General features: G+C 42.8%; 1 protein-coding gene across 2 annotated transcripts; it reads right to left on the bottom strand.

Moving 5' to 3' along the window:
* Window positions 1–988: 988 nt before the first annotated feature.
* On the bottom strand, window positions 989–7,389 carry LOC118097199 (NXPE family member 4-like). 2 transcript variants are annotated; one of them, XM_060268358.1, is made up of 4 exons: window positions 6,752–7,389; window positions 4,013–4,074; window positions 2,055–2,273; window positions 989–1,524 (listed from the first exon to the last, which is right to left on the bottom strand). In XM_060268358.1, exons 1-4 carry the CDS (start codon window positions 7,387–7,389, stop codon window positions 989–991), a joined length of 1,455 nt encoding a protein of 484 aa, XP_060124341.1. The 2 variants fall into 2 exon arrangements, with proteins under 2 accessions (XP_060124341.1, XP_060124342.1); XM_060268359.1 differs by having other exon boundaries at window positions 4,019–4,074.
* Window positions 7,390–20,594: the final 13,205 nt, after the last annotated feature.

Below are 20,594 nucleotides of genomic sequence, written 5' to 3'. Positions count from 1 at the left end.
GTGCCATCTGGTGTTGCATGTTTACAATTCATTCAAAACATTGTTTCTTGACTAGGTTAGCTGAGTCCCAAGTCTTGATCTATACCCTTCAACTTGAAATGCCTGTTAAGCACTGGTGCACCCTCCTCAATCAAGAAGGGGTCAAACTAATGGTGATTCAGTATCCAACTTTGGCTGCGCCAAAGAAGCTCAACCAAAGAAGCTCAACCAAAGAAGCTCAACTCAAAGAAGCTCAATCTTTTTGGACTATGGCAGGACCATGGTGAATAGCTTGATGAAGACTGACTCAGTGTGTGGCAGTTGTGAAAAAGGGGAATGGCATGTTAGGTATCTTCATCTCTTATTTGAAAGCAGAGAGGCCACTATCATGAGGCCATTATCTTGTGAACCGCCATTACATCTTCAGATGAATGTAAATGTAAATTTAATAAATAAATAACAAAATATTTATACAAACCATTGCATCTGACCACACTTGGAGGACTGGTCACCTCACCTCAAAAAATTATGTTGTGGAGTTGAAAAAGTTTCAGAAAAGGGCAACCAAATTGATCAAGTCGAAGAAAGGTTACATCTGCGGCTACTTTTATAAAATGGGGGAAAGGGACCAAATAGAAATGTACAACATTCTTCAAAGTGTGGAGAAGTGGATATTCTTACTCTTTCACCATAGTAGACTGTGTTATGTACCCCAAAGCCATCCCTGAGCCAAAACTGGGGTGATGGCCTATGAGATATAAGAGTCTGCTCCTACCTGACAGAAATATTTGCGCAGTAGAAAACCACACCAATTATTCTCCCTATCCCAGGCAGCTTCCCAGAAGCATCTCAACAGGCACTATTTGAAAATGATACACGGCTAGAAAAGTATTTAGGGAAATTCAGTGGAGCAAAATATCTAAGTGCACTATTTAAATAAAGTGTTCCATATCTTTCATTGATACGTTTTCTGACCCATAGTTCTCTGCTTCCTCTTTGCTTTAGTGCTTTAACATATGTAAGTTAAAAACATATCAATCTGATTTCCAACCACGTGATCTGGTGGGTGAAGTATGTTCATGCCGTAAGCAACTGTCATGTCCCAGGCATCAACAAAACCCACCTTCAGATCCCGAAAAATGTCCTTTAGTGCAAGGTACTGGGCATAGCCATGGAAGTCCGAAAATACTTCCTGTTCTATTGACATCTCCCGGGTGTTCTCTGCTTTGATTATGACTTTTGTATCTGGGCTCCTCAGGAGAAGGCGCTGGATGGCTCCCCGGGCATTGATTGCCCTTCGGATGAAGAGCTCGATGGGGAAGGGGCGGAAGTGCTGGCCCAGACCGATGACAACCACTGTGTCTTTGTCACCTGCCACCAGGTCAATCTCCCGAGCGACGTAGTTATGATCTCTTACCATGTACTCAAGAGCAGTGACCAAGGGGTGGTTGTGTTTTTTCCACTGAATTTGGATGTTTCTCGCCATGTCCACAGCGATCAAATTCCGGTGCTTCCCAGCTCCATGGCTGTCAAGATATTTCAGGGCTAATGTGGGAACAGACATAGAATTAATCCAACTTTTTTTGTTCATTGACCTCTCAGAAGATACTGAGCTATTTATTTCTGAATGACTAGTCTATTCTCTTGCATCTGGCGGCAAGGAAGAAGCAGGACTTGCCCACCCACGAGGCTAAGCAAGGCAGTCATTTCAGGTGGCAGAACTGGTTTCCTAAACGGATTTAATTCAATAACGTCTGGAAGATGGATGTTGAAGGGTTGTTGTTACTATGTTATGTAATTTTAGGTTTTCATATTGTAAACTGCCCTGTGATCCTCGGATGAAGAGTGGAATAGAAGTGAATTAAATGTTCAGGCCACAGAAAAGGATTCTGGCTTACCCAGAAATATATAAATTGTCCAGTAGCACCTTAGAGACCAACTAAGTTTGTTCTAGGTATAAACTTTCATATATTTCGACTGCGTCAGACCAACACGGCTACCTACCTGAATCCAGAAATAGGAATTAAGCTGGCAGCAAAGCTACGCTGTGGTTTTATCTAGGTGGGAGAACTTACTATTCACTCTCTTGGTGAGATACTCGATCCATTGCCTCACAGTTGAGTCTCCCAGGAGGTAAATTAGCTTTCCTTCCAAGCAAGTGTTAATCCGCTCCAAAGTGTTGAATGTGGACACATTGCAGAACACAGGATGCCACAGGTTCTGCCAGACAAAGCCACTAGGAGATGGGGAGCTCATCCCAACCCGGCATTTCTCACTTGCCGTTGCCTTCTTGCCTGCAAAATGGAAATGAGAGATAAGCAGTTTCCATTGAACTTTGTCACTGCAGCACAGTTGTGAGGGAACCGGCATTCTACAGTCTGTGGGGAAAGTCATGGTTCCAAGGAGGAGAAACAGGGAAGTAAAATACCTGCTCAAGGCAGAATTTTATTGCTGCCTATAAATTCTGCTCCTGGCAAACAATATGCCAGTTCTGAAGCCAGAGTCCTTTTCAGGGACTCTGAGCAGCACAGAACTTCTTTTATAACAAGAGTTTTCAGAGAGCCTGAAAACAGCAATAAAAACTAAAACCAAAGAGAATTCAAAGCCAGGCTACAGCCAACAAAGTCTCAGCTCTAAAAATAACGGAGCAAATATCTTTTAAAAACAAACAAAACAAAACTCAAAGATAAACCAGGATTTATCTACATCCTTACCAAGGCACACAAAAAATTGGTTGGGGAAGAGATATGTGGGTCTGGGTCAGCAGCCTGGATGAGACTCAGGAAATAAGATGCTTAGGGATGGAGGCCACCAAAGTTGTGACAACTTAAACTAGGAAGGGGACAAGCAAAGGAGGATGCCTTCACCCCAATGTGGATCCCCTTTATAACATATACAACACAATAAGACAAATGACCCACCCCCCATATGAATCAATATGACTAATCTGACCCAACAAGCCCTATCCCAAAAAACCCACAATACAACCAACTGAATGCAAACAACCAAGCTCTAATCTCTTGCAATGCTCATAAAAATGAACAAATATATAACTAAGAGTCCTAGCCATATGATGCTGACACAAAAACCCTGCACGAACACTGTGCAATAAAATGAAGTAACATGATCCTTTCCCTCAACCGCATGATGTCTATGGCAACAGTTTCTCATACTGAAAGCAAACGAACTGTGAAAAAGACTCTACTAATCAAAAGCAGAGATGATATACAGTGGAACCTCGGTTTATGAACACCTCGGTTTATGAATTTTCGGTTTATGAACACCGCGGACCCATCTGGAACGGATTAATTCATTTTCCATTACTTTCAATGGGAAAGTTCGCTTCAGTTTATGAACGCTTCAGTTTATGAACAGACTTCCCGAACCAATTACACCCATGCTTCAGTTTATGAACGCTTCAGTTTAAGTACTCCGCGGACCCATCTGGAACGGATTAATCCACTTTCCATTACTTTCAATGGGAAAGTTCGCTTCAGTTTATGAACGCTTCAGTTTAAGTACCCTGTGGACCGTCTGGAACGGATTAATCCACTTTCCATTACTTTCAATGGGAAAGTTCGCTTCAGTTTATGAACGCTTCAGTTTATGAACAGACTTCCGGAACCAATTGTGTTCATAAACCAAGGTACCACTGTATGTACTTCTCCTTGTTTATTTTGCAACACACACAAATAATAATAATAATATAATAATAATTTATTATTTATGCCCCGCCCATCTGGCTGGGTTTCCCAGCCACTCTGGGCGGCTTCCGACCGAATATTAAAAACAGTACAGCATCAAACATTAAAAACTTCCCTAAACAGGGCCGCCTTCAGTTGTCTTCTGAAAGTAGAATAGTTACTTATTACCTTGACATCTGGTGGGAGGGCATTCCACAGGGCGGGTGCCACTACCGAGAAGGCCCTTTGTCTGGTTCCCTGTAACCTCACTTCTCGCAATGAGGGAACCGCCAGAAGGCGCTTTAATTAAACTGTTTAATAAAAACTATTTGAAAGGAAGTCCAACTCACTTCCACAAGCTGCAACACTAATGTTCCCAAATGCCTGCGGGATCTCAGCTCCAATGTTGGACCTTCAAAAGAGGGGAAACATCCATTAGGAAATCCAAGTCAGACTATGTGTCCTTCCAAGAGGACTACAGGCTGCATCCCACCTCCTCCTGCACACACCTACATGGCCTCTATGGGAAATGGAAGCCTTGCATAGGTGTATCATTGTCAGAGGCTGGGCAGAAGAGGAGGAGTGGTGGTGACCACCTCCCCATCCTGACCCTTCCAGGAAGGAGGAAGAGGAAGACAGTATAGATTTACAACAGTGGTTTGTGGGAGGTCACAGATTGGAGGCAGATGAGAGGAAAAGTGGGAAAATAATGGGAGAGGAGGATCAGGCAGAGTTGAAGCAGCAGCTGGCTGAAACGTTGTCCCTAGAAAGCATTCCAGACCCTCCATCTCCCAAACCAGGCGAGCTTTAATAGTAGGAGAGCAAAGAGCTCAAAGACAGAGGGCACTTAGAGGAGGTGAAGATAATGACAAATGAGGAAGTGGAAGAGATGGGGGTGGGGGTGGAGATTCACTCGGGACGATGCCACTATCCAAGAGGTGGGTTCTATAGCCTCTCTCTGTAAAGTTTGAAATAAGAAAGGACTAAGAAACATTTCTTTGTCTTTATACTTTCCTAGGCAAACAACCAGGAGCTGCTGGCAGCATCCTGACGATTGTGGAGTGATCTAACAAGACAATTATTGTAGTGCCATTTACAGGTGGGTAGCCGTGTTGGTCTGAGTCGAAGCAAAATAAAAAAATTCCTTCAGTAGCACCTTAAAGACCAACTAAGTTTATATTTTGGTATGAGCTTTCGTGTGCATACAGTGTGCATGCACACGAAAGCTCATACCAAAATATAAACTTAGTTGGTCTTTAAGGTGCTACTGAAGGAATTTTTTTATTGTAGTGCCATGTTCATATTAGATGCAAATGGAAAATTATATTGAAATTCTCAAGGGCAGACCCCAGAGTGTCTTCACGCCATGGAGGAAGTGAAAGTGAAAACGTGGATCCCCTTGGTATAATAAAAACCAATTAAAATGGAGTCCGAATCCAACTCATTATGGAGCAGCTGCTGTAACTATTTGCCTGCTTATTCAGAAACTTAACCCGTCCTGTGTGGTAGATTCAGGGTATGATACTTCAGGAAAAAACTATTGTGGTGGATCTTTGCCTCTAGTCATTTTGAAAAGTAAAATTAGTGCCTGGGGCAGTGATGGGCAACCTTTGGAGCTTCGTGTGTCAAAATTCGCCAAAAAAACCGAGCATAACTCGGGTGGTGTGTCACTTTGAGAAAAAAACCATAATTTCGTGATATTTATAGTTTAAATAACAAAAATGTATAATTGTTATATATAACTGTATTGAATAAACCAAAAACTAATTATTTAACCAACCCAAACCAACAACCCCTTATTTATCACAAAGTGCCCAGAGTTGTTGAGCTTTTCGGGGGGAGCTGCTGACCAAAGTTTTGGAGGTTTTTTGGGGGGGTGCAAAAGTTGCTTTGCTTTTTTTGGGGGGTGCCCCAAAGCTGCTGCGCTTTTTTTGGGGGGGGGGAGAGAACAGAAATAAATGATGAATATTACCTTCGCTGGAACTAACACGCAGCACCGACATAGTCTGCCAAAGCGCCAAAAACCCAGCACAGAACGGGTTAAAAAATGAACGCTGTTACACCCAATCACCGTCTGCCAAAGTGCCAGAAAAAACAGCACAGAAAGGGTTAAAAAACCATCTCTGGCCACCAGCAACAACAACGACAAAAAAGGATCTGGGTTTTAACAGTGGAGACAAGCTTTAGTGTGAGGAGGAGCGGGAGAACAAATGGGGGTGGGGGGAAACAACAACAGTGCGAATGGGCCGATGGGGCGCGTGCCAGCAGTGAGGGCTCTGCGTGTCATGTCTGACACGCGTGTCATAGGTTTGCCATCACTGGCCCGGGGTGTAAGAAAACAAGGAAACGCCCACACTTTCTGTTAAATTCAGATCTAGTTGTTCTGTTTTCGATTTTCCCTTTCATTCTTCTAGTTTGCCTTTTGGATCATCTCCACCCCCATCTCCACCCCCACCCATGGTAGCCAAGTTGAGCATGTGCATTCCACACACACACACCCTTGGTAGACTCCGACTTCCAGGTCTGTGCCCAAACAAAACAGCAGCAACTGGGTGGGGTGGGGTGAATTTGCACTAAAATTCAGTTTGCTGGTCCGCAGCAGCCAATGAGATTTAATGACACATAAGATCTGATTCTGTGGTTTACATAGGATTTTAACCAAAAGAAACAATGGAGCAGGGAGGGTGGGGAAAGCTTTCAGACTCATGATAAGAAATTGATATAGAAAATATGGATCAAATGGAAGGGTTGAAGAGCCCATAGACAATCAACTTGCCCTGTCTGCATATACAGTACTACCAGCACCTCACACAAACACATTGCTGAACTGAAGAAAAAGAAGAAAGAAAGAAATCCCTGGGTCTCAGTGAAAGTGAAATAAGGGAAATGTTTACCCAGTTATGGCAAGCACAGCTGAAAAAGCACCTCTGTGCAAACTTTGTTCTCAGCCAATTTTGGGGAAGGTTTTTGTTAATACTCATCCATCTCAGGCATTTTTCTGATGCCTTCCGATTGCTCAGGAGCACAAATGCACAGTTCAGAACTGTTCTCAGGTAAGATATTTGCATATTGAACAGAAAAGAACATACCTGTCAAAAAGTCTCTTTTCCAGGGCTGTGAGATATGAGACGGGCTTGTTGTGGGACTTCAGTGAAACCAGAGCTTCACATGACACATTCTTTGGTTTCACGCAGTAGAAGGACTCCTTGTCTCTCCTGTCCAGATACTCACATAGTTCTTCTTTTGCTGCTATATTAAAACCACAGTCGCCGAAGACATTCAATGTTCCTTTTAAAAACCTGCCCCTGAAACCTATTTTGTTGTAGCCTCTCTTCCTCGCAGCCCACAGTGCAGAAACTCCTTCACTGGGATTGATGAGCCGGAGAGATGCTCTGACTTTGCCCTCCCAAAATAAAGTGAAATTCACCAGGTACGTCCCATTCCCATGGTCCTCAATATGCCCAGATGCTCCGGCTTTAAGGCTTGAAGAGTAGATCCTCGCTTGTAAGAAGTCTCCTCCGTACTCCTTTCTGTTCCCCAAGTGGTTGTACAAATCCAGTCGAACTATCAAGGGATCTCCAATGCAATAAGAATCCTTAGGGTTTAATATGGTGGCTTTGCTGTTCTTGGCACTTGTGGTGGTCTTTATATCCGTGAAAAATACATTGGGCATCAGATGGTCTAGTTTTTTGAGGACACCTCTTATGTCTCTTTCTGCCCATTCCATCCCACTATGGCTTGGGGTTGGCCAAGTCCTCCTTCTGTTATCTTTGATTGAATAATTTTTTTGTTAAAAGAACCCAAATACTTTAAACACACTTGTGATACTAAATCGTGTAATGACATCGTATTGTACATTAATCTTTATATTGTACCACAAAATTTCTTTTAAATAAGTATTCATTTTATGCATATGCTTCTTTATTAAAAATGATATGTATGCTTTGCAACAAAATAAAATCCTTACCAACTTCTGTAGCAACATGAATCCTTTCCGCTGGCCCATTGAGACATCCGAAGATGGCAATCTGGAGCATTCAGTGAAAAAGAAATTATTACAAGTGTTCACAAGGAGAGAATGTAGCTCAGTAGTATGTATTTTCATGCAGAAGCCCCTAGCCCCATTCTGGGTTTTCCAATCTCAAAAAAGGATCAAATAGCAGCTGTGTGAAGGGAAAGACTTCAGACTGAGATCCTGGAGAGCCACTGCCTGTCAGAATCAGTGATATTGACCTAAATGGACCAATAGTCTGACCTACCGTATATTCCGGCGTACAAGACGACTGGACGTATAAGACGACCCCCAACTTTTCCAGTTAAAATATAGAGTTTGAGATATACTCGCCGTATAAGAAATACGACCCGGCGTATAAGACGACCCCTGACTTTTGAGAAGATTTTCCTGGGTTAAAAAGTAGTCTTATACGCAGGAATATACTGCACTTAGAATGAGAAAGCTTCCTACAAATATTCTGTGGGTATTTAAGGGATTTTAAACCTTGAACCAAAGGTTCCTACTGATTCCTCTTTTATCTCTGCTCAGTTTTGGTGTTGTTGTTTTTTACCCACTAGGCAGTAAATGGGCAGCTAAAGCCCTATTAAAAGGGTTTAAGAAAACTTTGTTGATAAAATAAGGCAAGCAACTCCACAGTAGTCCCAATCACTCAATCTTTCCTTCTCCATTTTAAAAACATTTTAAAGTCCTTACTAACACAATATTTGTTGTAATCATTTCCCCAGAGAAACATAAAACTATTAATCGGGATTGGAGCGGGCAAGATGGCGACAAAGGCCGACGCCCTATCTCGAAAGGAGAGGAACTGGCCGGGAGCGCACTTGTGAGATGGTGCTCACAAGGCAGAGCTGTAAAGAACTGGGAATTCCCCTTATACAAGCTGCCGAACCCCCCATAAGAGGTAAGCAGGCAAAAAATCTTGTACTACTTCAAACCCAAAGCTGACAATACCACAAAGTTTTCTTTGCAATACCACGAAGTTTTCTGTAACATGCCAAACGACAACAGGACAAAGGAAAACAAAATTCAGGCCGATGGTGGGGAAAAGAAAACAACTAGGTCCAAATCAGATTTAGCAGAAAATCTACCTGTTCCCAAGAACCCGCCCTTAAAGGGGAAGCGACTCACGAATAAGGGAAAGAAGTCCAAGAATGTTAAAATGGGAAGGAAGTCCAAGCCTTCATCTCGATCAAGGAAAATGAACTTCACAAGGCTATTCAAGCTATTGGAGGACACAAACTCAAAGAATCCTCCCAATCCAAATAATTCACCCCATGATAAGAAGCCCCTAGTCCCATTCTGGGTTTTCCAATCTCAAAAAAGGACCAAATAGCAGCTGTGTGAAGGGAAAGACTTTAGACTGAGATCCTGGAGAGCCACTGCCTGTCAGAATCAGTGATATTGACCTCAATGGACCAATAGTCTGACCTACTTAGAATGAGAAAGCTTCCTACAAATATTCTGTGGGTATTTTAAACCTTGAACCAAAGGCTCCTACTGATTCCTCCTTTATGTCTGCTCAGTTTTGGAGTTTGTGTTTCTTACCCACTAGGTAGTAAATGGGCAGCTAAAGCCCTAGTTAAAAGGGTTTAAGAAAACTTTGTTGATAAAATAAGGCAAGCAGCTTCACGGTAGTCCCAATCACTCAATCTTTCCTTCTCCATTTTAAAAACATTTTCAAGTCCTTACTAACACAATATTTGTTGCAATCATTTCCCCAGAGAAGCATAAAACTATTAATCAATTATAGACCTTTTTATGTACCACTTTCTTGGTTAGCCAACCATATATACACACACACACACACACACACACACACATATATATATATATATATATATACAGAAAACGGGGTGAGGATTCCAACCTTGGTCTCAGTTCTGTAAAAAGTGTAGCAGATGATGATAATCGCTCCCAGTGCAAAGACCAAGAATGCTGCTGGTTTCATGGTAGAAACGAAATGTGCGCTGGTCACCTCTGTGAAAGAAGCGGAGGGGTTTCCCATCAGTCACCACCACTTTTTATTTCTAGTTTTCCACAGAACTTTGCACCAGAAGCATATTCAACCGGATCTTGTTGGAAGCCCAGTGAGAAACTCTTAGACCACTAATATAAAAATATTACTGTGACAACAGGAATGCAATTAATAGAATAGTGGCTCTTCTTTGTTGCATTCTTACAGACTTAAGGTGCAATCCTTGTATTTTCTGCAAATCAAAAAAGGAAATACTTACTTTAGGGGTTCACATAGAGAGACTTTACCTTCTTCTGAGTGGAAACAACATCACATCCTCAGGTGAAAGGAAGTCCCCTGCCACCTTCACGATATCTGAAAGTGTCAGGCAGTTGGTGCTGAAAATGGCATCATTCAAGAGGGCGACTCAGGAACCAGTACCTAACCTGAAATTGCCCATATAATGATCAACCCAGGACTCGCACCACACCCCTGGGACATGCACAGCCCCGCCCCCTCCTGCTCCCCCCCCCCCGGTGCCAGAGCATGAAGCTCCGCCACTGCTCCCAGATGACCTGTTTATTGTACATCATCCTGATCTGTTTGCAAGAGGATAGATAAGGTTGGCTGTTTATGGACATATACAGGATATAAGCATAATTGTTACCTTCTCATCTATTCCCCCTCCTGTTTATGGACTGTTTATGGACATATACAGGATATAAGCATAATTGTTACCTTCTCATCTATTCCCCCTCCCGCCTCCCCTTGACTATATATCAGTAAAATGGTTCAAAGGTGGCAAACACTCCCAGCTGTAAACTCTTTATCCAACCTTTTGAAATTGTACAGCAGGCATCACTTACAAAGTGGATGCTAGTGAACATTGCAATGATCCAGGAGTCTAAAGCAGGAGTCAACCTTTTTCAGCCGTGGGCCGGTCCACCGTCCCTCAGACCATGTGGTGGGCCAGACTATTTTGGGGGGGGGAGGGGAAATGAACAAATTCCTAGACCCCACAAATAACCCAGAGATGGATTTTAAATAAAAGCACACATTCTACTCATATAAAAACACGCTGATTCCCGGACCGTCCATGGGCTGGACTGAGAAGGCGATTGGGCCGTATCCGGCCCATGGGCCTTAGGTTGCCTATCCCTTAGGTTGCGATAATAAGGAAGTCGACCTCAATAAATCCTGGGTGTAACTAGCTCACAATAGCATCTGTTTCTTTTCCGGGATTTGCTCTTGACAAAAGTGGAGGGAACTAGATCTGGGAAGCACAAACTTCCAATTCCTGTGATTGTCATATGCTTCAAATGTTTTGAATTCTGAATGTTAAAATGTTGTAATCTACCCTGGGACCTGCTGGTGAACAGTGGGTAATGCATATAATATAACTACTAATAATACTGTAATGCCTACTCACCACCAGTGACTCCTGACGGGAAGAAAGGTCACATCCTTTAAAACTGAAATTTGGTATTAAATTGATTGTGTTCTGTACCCATTTGGATTCTGCAAGGCATTGTGTACAGCAAAACACCAGTAACTATCAACTGGGTGAATGACATTTTTCAGGGTATAGATTCCCACCCATTAAGGACAAATCTATATACGGAAGCACACCAGGGATTTTTTTTAAGAAATGTGATAGGTAAGGGAGGGTCCCTGTTGCTCACTGGAGATGTCACAACTGTCCTTTCGAGGTCAGGATACAGGGGGGTGGGTAGTTGGACAGACAGGCGACAGGCAAAATGCTGTGCTCATTTTTCAAAGTGAAGTGATTTAGGATAAGAAAATCTGGTTGGTTTCACATTCAGTGTTGGCAAAGCTGCCTCTATCACATGAGATCCATGATTTTCTTTCTGCCTACAGCCCAGCACAAACTTAGGTTTCAGTCAGTTGAACACATTTGGGGCATAGCTCTGGGACAGAAGATGTTTCTGTGACTTTTGGTTGCTTCCTCCTTTTACAGTGTTGCTGTTGTTGGGCAATTTGTGCACATTGGCAAACATTAGCATCTGTTCTTTTCTGGCAAGGATTGGCCCCACCCCAGAGCCTGAGTGAGAGGCCAGCGATGCAACAGATCTGCAATGCAAACCCCCTGTTTCGTTGCAGGTTAGAGACACAGGCAGTTGGTGACTGCACTGTGTGGCCCGCCCCCGCTCCAACCTGGGGCATTGCGGTTGCCCTATCAGCCAGCCCTCAGGTCTGCATAAAACCACTGAATGGGGTCATCTGATGACAGGAAGTAGCATATAAGTGCACCAAATAAACCGCAAAATAAATGATTTGCCTATCCTGCACTAGCCATGCAGGTGTGTGTTAAATTAGATGACCTTAAGGCACCTTCCACTTAAGAACAGGATTCTTTCAGCATTTGACTAAGCCCTAGATCAGGCATCCCCAAACCCGGCCCTCCAGCTGTTTTGGGACTACAATTCCCATCATCCCTGACCACTGGTCCTGTTAGCTAGGGATGCTGGGAGTTGTAGTCCCAAAACATCTGGAAGGCCGAGTTTGGGGATGCCTGCCCTAGACTGATCACCAGCAAGGTGATGCAGGAATCCTGTCTTTTATTTGCAATAGGGGAGCAAAGGAGGAACTTGGCTACAGCAACGACTAGATTTTTTAAAATTCAAATAATTCAACACGGCAAAAACCAGCCCTAGACTCCCAATGGTGTCCTCTTGCTATTTTATCAGGAATCAATGCTAACATCCTTTCAAAACCTTTGGTAATTTCCCCTTTAAGTTACATCTAGGGTGGAAGGAGCTGATGTAAGAAAGATTTGTTCTTTTTTTTGCAATTCAAAAATCTTTATTACGTCTTTTCAGAAACAAAATACAGATTGTACAAAATACAAATTATATAAAATACGAACAGATTGTCATATGGCAGAGATAAATCATTATCGAATTTAAATACACGATTTTTCAAAAGTCAAAATATGTACTGAAAAAGCAGTAAAAAGCTAAAGTTAAACAATGTATTTACAATTAAGCCCCAATCAGATAGTAATAATTATAAACTTTAATAACCCTTTGTCCTTCTCTTTTTAACAATAAGTATGGTCATCCTGCGACTTCCTACTAGTCCCAGAAAGTATAATCCAATTATTCCTATGGGCAACTCAATATCTATATCTTTATCAATTTCCTCAGTGCTCTTGCTTATTTTTATCTTTGTCGGATTTTATTTTTGTTTCAGACCTTATACAAAGCTACTCAAGTGCTGGTGTTATTAGCCGATTTGAACTATATTTTTGTATATACATTTTGTATCTCAACCATTTTTCCTGAAATTTTTGTTTTGTTTCTCCTCGTAAACTGTTAGTTAATTGGGCCATTTCGACATATTCCTGGAACTTGTTTTGCCATTCAATTAGCGTTGGAGGCTCTACTTCTTTCCATTTTTTCACTATAAGATTACGTGCTGCCGCTGTTCCGTAAAGAAAAATCTCTTTTAATTTTTTGGGGATTTCTCTGTCGAAGATACTCAACAGGAAAATTTCTGGCTTTTTATGGAGGGTGATCCCCAAAAGTTTTTTAAGTTCATCATAAATCTGGGCCCAAAAATTCTTAACCTTCCTGCACAACCACCACACACGGTAAAGATCACCATTATTTTCTCCACACCTCCAGCATATATTAGCTATGTTTTTATACATTTTTGATAGGCTCGCTGGGGTGAGGTACCACCTATGTTGGATTTTCATCATGTTTTCTTGTATGTTGTATGATGTTGTGAATCTCATATTACTCCTCCAAAGATGCTCCCACTCGTCCATCATTATTGGGTGTCCAAAGTCTTGAGCCCATTTTATCATTGATGATTTTACCCCCTCTTCCATTACCTCCCATTCCAATAAAAGGTGGTATGCCTTTGTAATAATTTTGGTTTTGGTTTTGATCAGTTCTACTTCCAATTTTGAAGGTTCATTTGCAAAGCCAATTTTTTTATCTTGTTGTAGGGTCCTGTATACTTGATGGTATTCAAACCATCCCCCTAACTGGTCTTTTATTTCCTCATAGTTACGCAATTTGATCTCCCCCTCCTCTTCAATTATCAGTGAATTATAGGTCAGCCAGTTTGCCTTCATATTTTTTCTCTTAACTGCATTTGCTTCAACAGGAGAAATCCATTTAGGAGTTTTTGGTTCTAATAGTTTTTTATACTTCTCCCAGATCTTAAAGAGGGCGTTTCTCACTATGTGGCTGGAAAAGTTCTTATGGGCTCTATATTTGTCGTAATATAAGTAAGCATGCCAACCGTACCTCAGGTCATGCCCCTCAAGATCCAGTAATTCTGTATCTTGAAGAACAAACCAGTCTCGTAACCATGAGAGGCACACCGCTTCATAGTATAATTTTAGATCGGGGAGTCCAAAGCCCCCCCGTTCCCTAGTGTCCATACGGACTTTATGTTTGATCCTTGGTCTTTTACCGGTCCATAGGAATTTTGACAATTCTTTTTGCCACTCATCAATACACGTAGTCTTATTTAAAATTGGAATTGTTTGGAATAGAAACATAAGCTTGGGTAACACATTTGATTTAATTACAGAAATTCGTCCCAAGAAAGACAGTTTTAATTTATTCCAAGTTATGAGGTCTTTTTAAATCTCTGTCCAGCATCTTTTATAGTTGTCTTCGAAGAGGTTAATATTTTTTGCCGTCAGCCAGATGCCAAGATATTTAAATTTAGTACATATTTTCAACTGCATTATTTTTTCTATTTCATCCTTTTCAATCTGTGTAATGTTTTTAACTAGTATTTTAGTTTTATTATAGTTCAATTTAAAGCCTGAGACCTTGCCGTACTCTTCCATAGTCTCCAAAGTTCTTATAAGACTCTGCTTAGGTTCTTCTGTTGTAATAAGCAGATCGTCAGCAAAGGCCCTTAGCTTATAACAGTTCTTTCCCAGGATTATTCCTTTGATGTCCCTTTCTCTCCTGATTGTATTATTCAATATCTCCATTAACAGAATGAAAATCAGTGGGGACAAGGGGCACCCCTGCCTTGTCCCTTTATTTATTTCACACTCCTGGGAAACATTCCCATTTAGGATGATTTTTGCCTTTTGTTTCGTATAAATTGCGTTTATGCCGTTGAAAATTTTTTCTCCAAATCCCATCTGTTGAATCGTACTCGTCATAAATTTCCAGGATACCCGGTCAAAAGCCTTTTCTGCATCAACAGCCATAAAGGCTTCTGGTTTGTCAATTTTTAAATCCAGGTACTCCAGTAAATTTACAACATTCCTGATGTTATTTTGGATTTTCCTTCCAGGTAAAAACCCTGTCTGGTCCGTATGTATAATTTCTTGAAGGATTTTTTTAATCCTCTCTGCAAGGATAAACACAAATAATTTGTAGTCATTATTTAAGAGAGATATCGGTCTAAAGTTGGCCATTACTTGATGGTCCTGACCTTGCTTAGGGATTAATGTAATATAACTCTCTTTCCACGTTTCCGGCATTGAACCTCCCTTCAGGATGTTGTTTACCACATCCTTAAGTGGAGATGATATTACTTCTTCTACGGTTTTGTAGTAGGCAGCCAGGAGGCCATCCGGCCCCGGAGACTTCCCTGTTTTTGCGTTTTTAATAGCTTTCTGTATTTCAAATATTGAGACCGGACTATTCAGGCCTTCCCTTTGTTCTTTAGATAATTTCGTTAGCTGGTTTCGCTTCAAATATTCGTCAATTGCCTCCCCGGTCTCGTCTCCTTCCTTGTATAAGTCAGAGTAGAATTTCACAAAGCTTTTCTCTATTTCTTTGGGATATGTGATGGTTTGGTCTCCAATTTTTATTCTATTTATCATTCTCTCAGCTTCTCTCTTTTTTAATTGCCAAGACAAAAGTTTACCTGGTTTGTTGGCTTGGTCAAAATATCTTTGTTTCAAATATCTTAACTTCACCTCTATTTCCTCATTAAGTAACATTGAATACTGTGATTGTAATATTTTAATGTCTCTCTTTATCTCCTCATCTTCTGGCTTTTTATATAGCTGTTTTTCCTTATTTCTGATTTCTTCAGTCAATTCTTGGATTTTTTTCCCCTTCTGCTTTCTCTTAATCACATTTTGTTGGATAAAGAAGCCCCTAATAACCGCTTTCCCGGCATCCCATATAGTATTCGTATTCATACCTTCTTTAGTATTAAGTTCAAAGTATTCCTTTAAAATTGTTTTTGCTTTTTCAATTATTGTTTCGTCTTTCAATAGTATTTCATTTAGTCTCCATCTTATCATTTTTTCCCCTTTCCCCTTTAAACAATACCATAACCGCATTATGGTCAGATATTGTTCTTGGCTGAATATCCGTTTGATAGATAGTAGTGGTTATATCCTTAGTTACCCAAGTGGCATCTATTCTGCCCACTGTGTTATTTGGATATGAAAAGAACGTAAAATCTTGTAAGAAAGATTTGTTCTTAGCGGCATCAGAAAAAACAACAACACATTGTCTTAAGGTTTGGAAGGGGACAGCTAAACTAATGGACTTTCCTGCCACTTAGACAACAGTTGTGACAAACATGAACAAACAGTGTACAAAGTCACTGTGACTTTATTTGAAGTACCGTATTTGGCATCACCTGTGACATTTGGCTTTGTTCAACAGGTTGGTCTGAATCAGGGGTCCCCAGACTTACCGGGCTTTGGGCCGGTGCCCGCCGCGCCGACCGCGCGATGGGCTGGAGAGTAGGGGAGTGCGCGCGCAGCGGGCCGGAGGGCGGGGGAGTGTGCGCCCATGCGTATGCGCACACGCACACGGTCGGAAAAAAATCACCGAAAATTGCTTGTGCGCATGCGTATGGGCCTCCCCCGACCCGGAAGTGCATCGGAAATGACCTCTTCTGGGTCGGGAGAGGCCCATATGCATGCGCACAAAGCATTTTCGGCGATTTTTTGCCGATTTTGAAGATCGCCGCTGCGCTGTGTGCCGTAAGAGCGGGTGGCGGCAGCGGGCGGTGGGGGTCGTTGCGGGCCGGATTGGGAGGCTAATTGGACCGCATCCGGCCCGGGGGCCGTAGTCTGGGGACCCCTGGTCTGAATCATACCCGCCCCTGACCCTGTATGAGAATGTTCCTCCTTGTTTGTTTGTTACCTCACACCTCCCTCTCTGCTTTGCACTTACCTCCGTTTCCCACAAAGCCATTCCAGCAATCTCCCCCCCCCCACATGTTTAGTATTCTTGTATTATAATTTACTAGTGCTGTTGTCCTATTTCATAAAGTGCTAATCCGGATACAAAATGTTATGTATTAAGTTAACTGCAGTATTCTTTCTGGCCACCATGGCTGCAGTTCTTACCCTGCTCACCGTGGCTGCAGTTCTCACTCAGGTCCACAGTGGGTGTTATGTATTAAGTTAACTGCAGTATTCCTTCTGGCCACCATGGCTGCAGTTCTTACCCTGCCCACTGTGGCTGCAGTTCTCACTCAGGTCCACAACATGCAAATGAAGGATTGAGAGTGCTGTTCACGGATTGGGTAGCTAGGGGAAGTTTGTTACTGTTGCAAGTTACTGAGTACTATATAAGCCAGTTGGCTAAGCTGCTGTTCAGTCTGGACTCAGAGCTAGAATAAAGAGCTGGTTTGTTTTGAGAGCTGTGTCTTCATCCTTCTTACCCACTATTTTACACAAAAGTTGGGCAAAGTTGTTGAGTGTTTTTTCTTTGCAAAATCTGAAAAAAGAAGGTTTTGGTTTTTTAGCTTTTTGAAAAGGAAATTTGCCAAAATCTACACTTCTGACATGGGTTGCCATACATCTGGATTTCCGGATTACAGTGATTTCCACCCGGATACTATTTTCAACTGATGAATCCCAGCTATGTCCGGGAAATTCTGGATGTATGGAAACTCAACTTAATGCTAAAAGGCGATTTTTAAAAATATGACAAATATCTCTTAAGGACTGTTTACTCCTTGGGGAGCGGGTAACCTTTGCTTCATTGAGGCTGGAAATACTGTGCAGAAAAATGTGGAATAGCAGCCAGCAACCCAAATAAAAAGTTGCATATGCCCAGTTGGGGGGCAATTGCTGTCTAGCAACAAATGGAAGGTTCCACATTGGCTACACCTGTGTATAATGCGTATTTATTTATACAAACTATATCCACTTAACGCTAAGCGTTTTACAAAGAAACAATGTGCACACACAGAGAGAGAAATCAGTTAAAACTATAAAACCGAGCTTCAATTAAAATGTCTGAAGAAGTGGGGGACAGGGAGTCTTCAGCAGGCCAAAAAGTGCCTTTAGCTTTTAGCAAGTCCATCTTGTGGAGAAAATTAATAGTGCTGTTCCCACCTGCTCTCACTAGATGGTGGTAAAGTATAAGATATGATAGGAAGGACAGGGTAATGTGTGAGCATCCAGTGCAGACTTTTGAGTGTTGGATTAATTTATTTGCTGGCCAGAGTCTGTCCCCATCAGCTGTCCAGCCATAGCCTTTTGCACAGGCTGGAGCCTCCATAGCTGGCCCAAGAGTTGCCCCACATAGCCCTGCTGGATTTCGCCATTCAATACTGCAATGTTCTTAATTCTTAATTTAAAATTGCTGTATCCCGCCCTGGGGCCCTTCCAGGCTTGGGGAAGGAGGTGTGGGGCTCTGGCAGGATCCTGGAGCCCTGCTGCCTCCTTTTCTGAGCATGTGCAGAGTGCTTTCCCTTGTGCCTGCTTGCTTGTCCGTCCTCTGGCCATTTCTGGGTAGTGAGTACCAGCACCTATTCTCCTAATGGGGTGGGGGGAAGTGTTGTTCATTGCTGCATTCAGGCCAAAAGGCACTTTTAGATAAAGGGACCCCTGACCATTAGGCCCAGTCGTGACCAACTCTGGGGTTGCGGCGTTCATCTCGCTTTATTGGCCGAGGGAGCAGGTGTACAGCTTCTGGGTCATGTGGCCAGCATGACAAATCCGCTTCTGGCGAACCAGAGCATCACACGGAGACGCCGTTTACCTTCCGCCGGAGCGGTCCCTATTTATCTACTTGCACTTTGATGTGCTTTCGAACTGCTAGGTTGGCAGGAGCTGGGACCAAGCAACGGGAGTTCACCCCATCGCGGGGATTCGAACTGCCGACCTTCTGGTCAGCAAGCCCTAGGCTCTGTGGTTTAACCCACAGCGCCACCCGCGCTTTTAGCTTTGCACAAATCAAACTTGAAGTTAATAGTGCTATTCCCAACTGCTCTCACTAGACGGCGGTAAAGTGTAAGACATGACTGGAGGGACACAGTAAAAACTCTTCTGTGCTGGAATAGTGGAGAACAGCTGACCCACAAGTGAGGAAGGGCTGGACTTTAGCCAGGTTCCAGTGACAGGTGAGCTGCTAAGGAGCCATATGCATTTCTCAGATACACCCTGCTTCCATTTGGCCTTAGCTCTTCTCCACCCATAAACCACACAAGGAGGCTTATTCAGGGTTCCAATGGGGAACCCAGAAAGTATCTGCCACTAGGGCAGGGAAAAGCAACTTCTCCTATGTCCTCTGGAAGGAACTGGCAACTGGCAACCAACAGCTGCCACAGTCTCCCCTGAGCAATGACAATGAGTAGCTAGCAATGTGACCAAGGCTGCAGTCAGGGCCGGGCCAGTAGGCTTGCCGCGCGGAAACCATGCTGCTCCCTGCGAGGACGGGGGCGCCGGAGCGATCTCCGCCCCTCAGCACCAGGGCGCGCGATCTGCTGGAGACTGCCCTGGCTGCGGTCCTTGTTTGTTTTGCACCTTAAGCAAGACTACTTGCAAAAAATACCCTGCGCTCCCACAAAAAGAGCTAACTTCAATTTTCAAAAACAGATCTCTTGTAGAAAAGAAAATGAAAGCGCAAAAGTTGGAACTGCTAATTTTATTTTTAACTGCAAAAATATATACTCTTATGTAGTGCAGGTTATTACAATAATCCTCCCAGGGCTTTTATCTGTTTGCAATTTATCTTAAATAATCAATAAGCCATTTCCATTCTTTTATAAAAAGTTTGTTACCTTGATTTCTTATTCTTCCGGTAAGTTTTGCCATTTCTGCATAGTCCATAAGTTTTTGTATTTATTCTTCCTTTGCTGGGACTTCTTCTTTCCATTTTTGGGCAAGTAGCATTCTTGCCGCTGTAGTCACATACATAAATAAATTTATATACAATTTAGGTAGTTCTATCCCTATAATTCCCAAGAGAAAGGCTTCTGGGGTTTTGTTTTGTTTTTAAACAAATGTTATTTTAAACATCCTTTTCATTTCATTGTATATCATTTCCCAGTAAGCCATAACCTTACCACAAGACCACCACATATGATCAAAAGAACCTTCTTTCTCTTTACATCACCATCACTTATTTGATTTAGATTGCTGGGCAACTTGTAGCCTCCATGGGAGCATACAAATCAGTTTGGATGAATTGTGATGTTTAAATTTAAATTAAAAGTTTCAGCCCCCATGACGTTCCCAGGGCACCCACAACTTTTTTGCACAAGGGCCACACATGCCACAGGGGTGGCGCTCCTGCCACCTAGCCCAGGTTCACAGGGCGCAACCTGAGGTGGGATGGGGCACAGAGGCAGCCCCCTATGCCCGGTCCATCCGGGCATGCTGCCCAGCAGAGAAAGGTCTGCTGTGACTCTCCTTCTTTCTGCTACCTGGGCCACACCCTGACCCAGGAGCAGAGCTGAAGCTGTACATTGAAGCCAGGCTCCAATGAGGGAGCCATGGGGGGGTCAACCGGCCACATCCCCTCTCAAAAATGCACTTGGGGCCACGACAGGTGTGCTGATATCAGATGCACGCATGTGCAATGGGCGCGTCGGCACTTTTTCCTCTCACGCCGGTGTGCCTGCTCTCACTCAGATAAATTGCCCCCACCTTACTGAACAAGCCATTACCCGAAGGTTTCTTTTCCTTTCCTCTTAAAATTTTAGCCCAGAGTATCCTGCGGGGGGATACCTTTGTGAGGGGATAACTAGTAAGTTG

The sequence above is a fragment of the Zootoca vivipara genome, chromosome 15, assembly GCF_963506605.1.
Source record: "Zootoca vivipara chromosome 15, rZooViv1.1, whole genome shotgun sequence".
Classification (NCBI taxonomy): domain Eukaryota; kingdom Metazoa; phylum Chordata; class Lepidosauria; order Squamata; family Lacertidae; genus Zootoca; species Zootoca vivipara.
The sequence above is the reverse complement of the archived record's forward strand: the minus strand, read 5'-3'. Positions and strand labels throughout refer to the sequence as shown.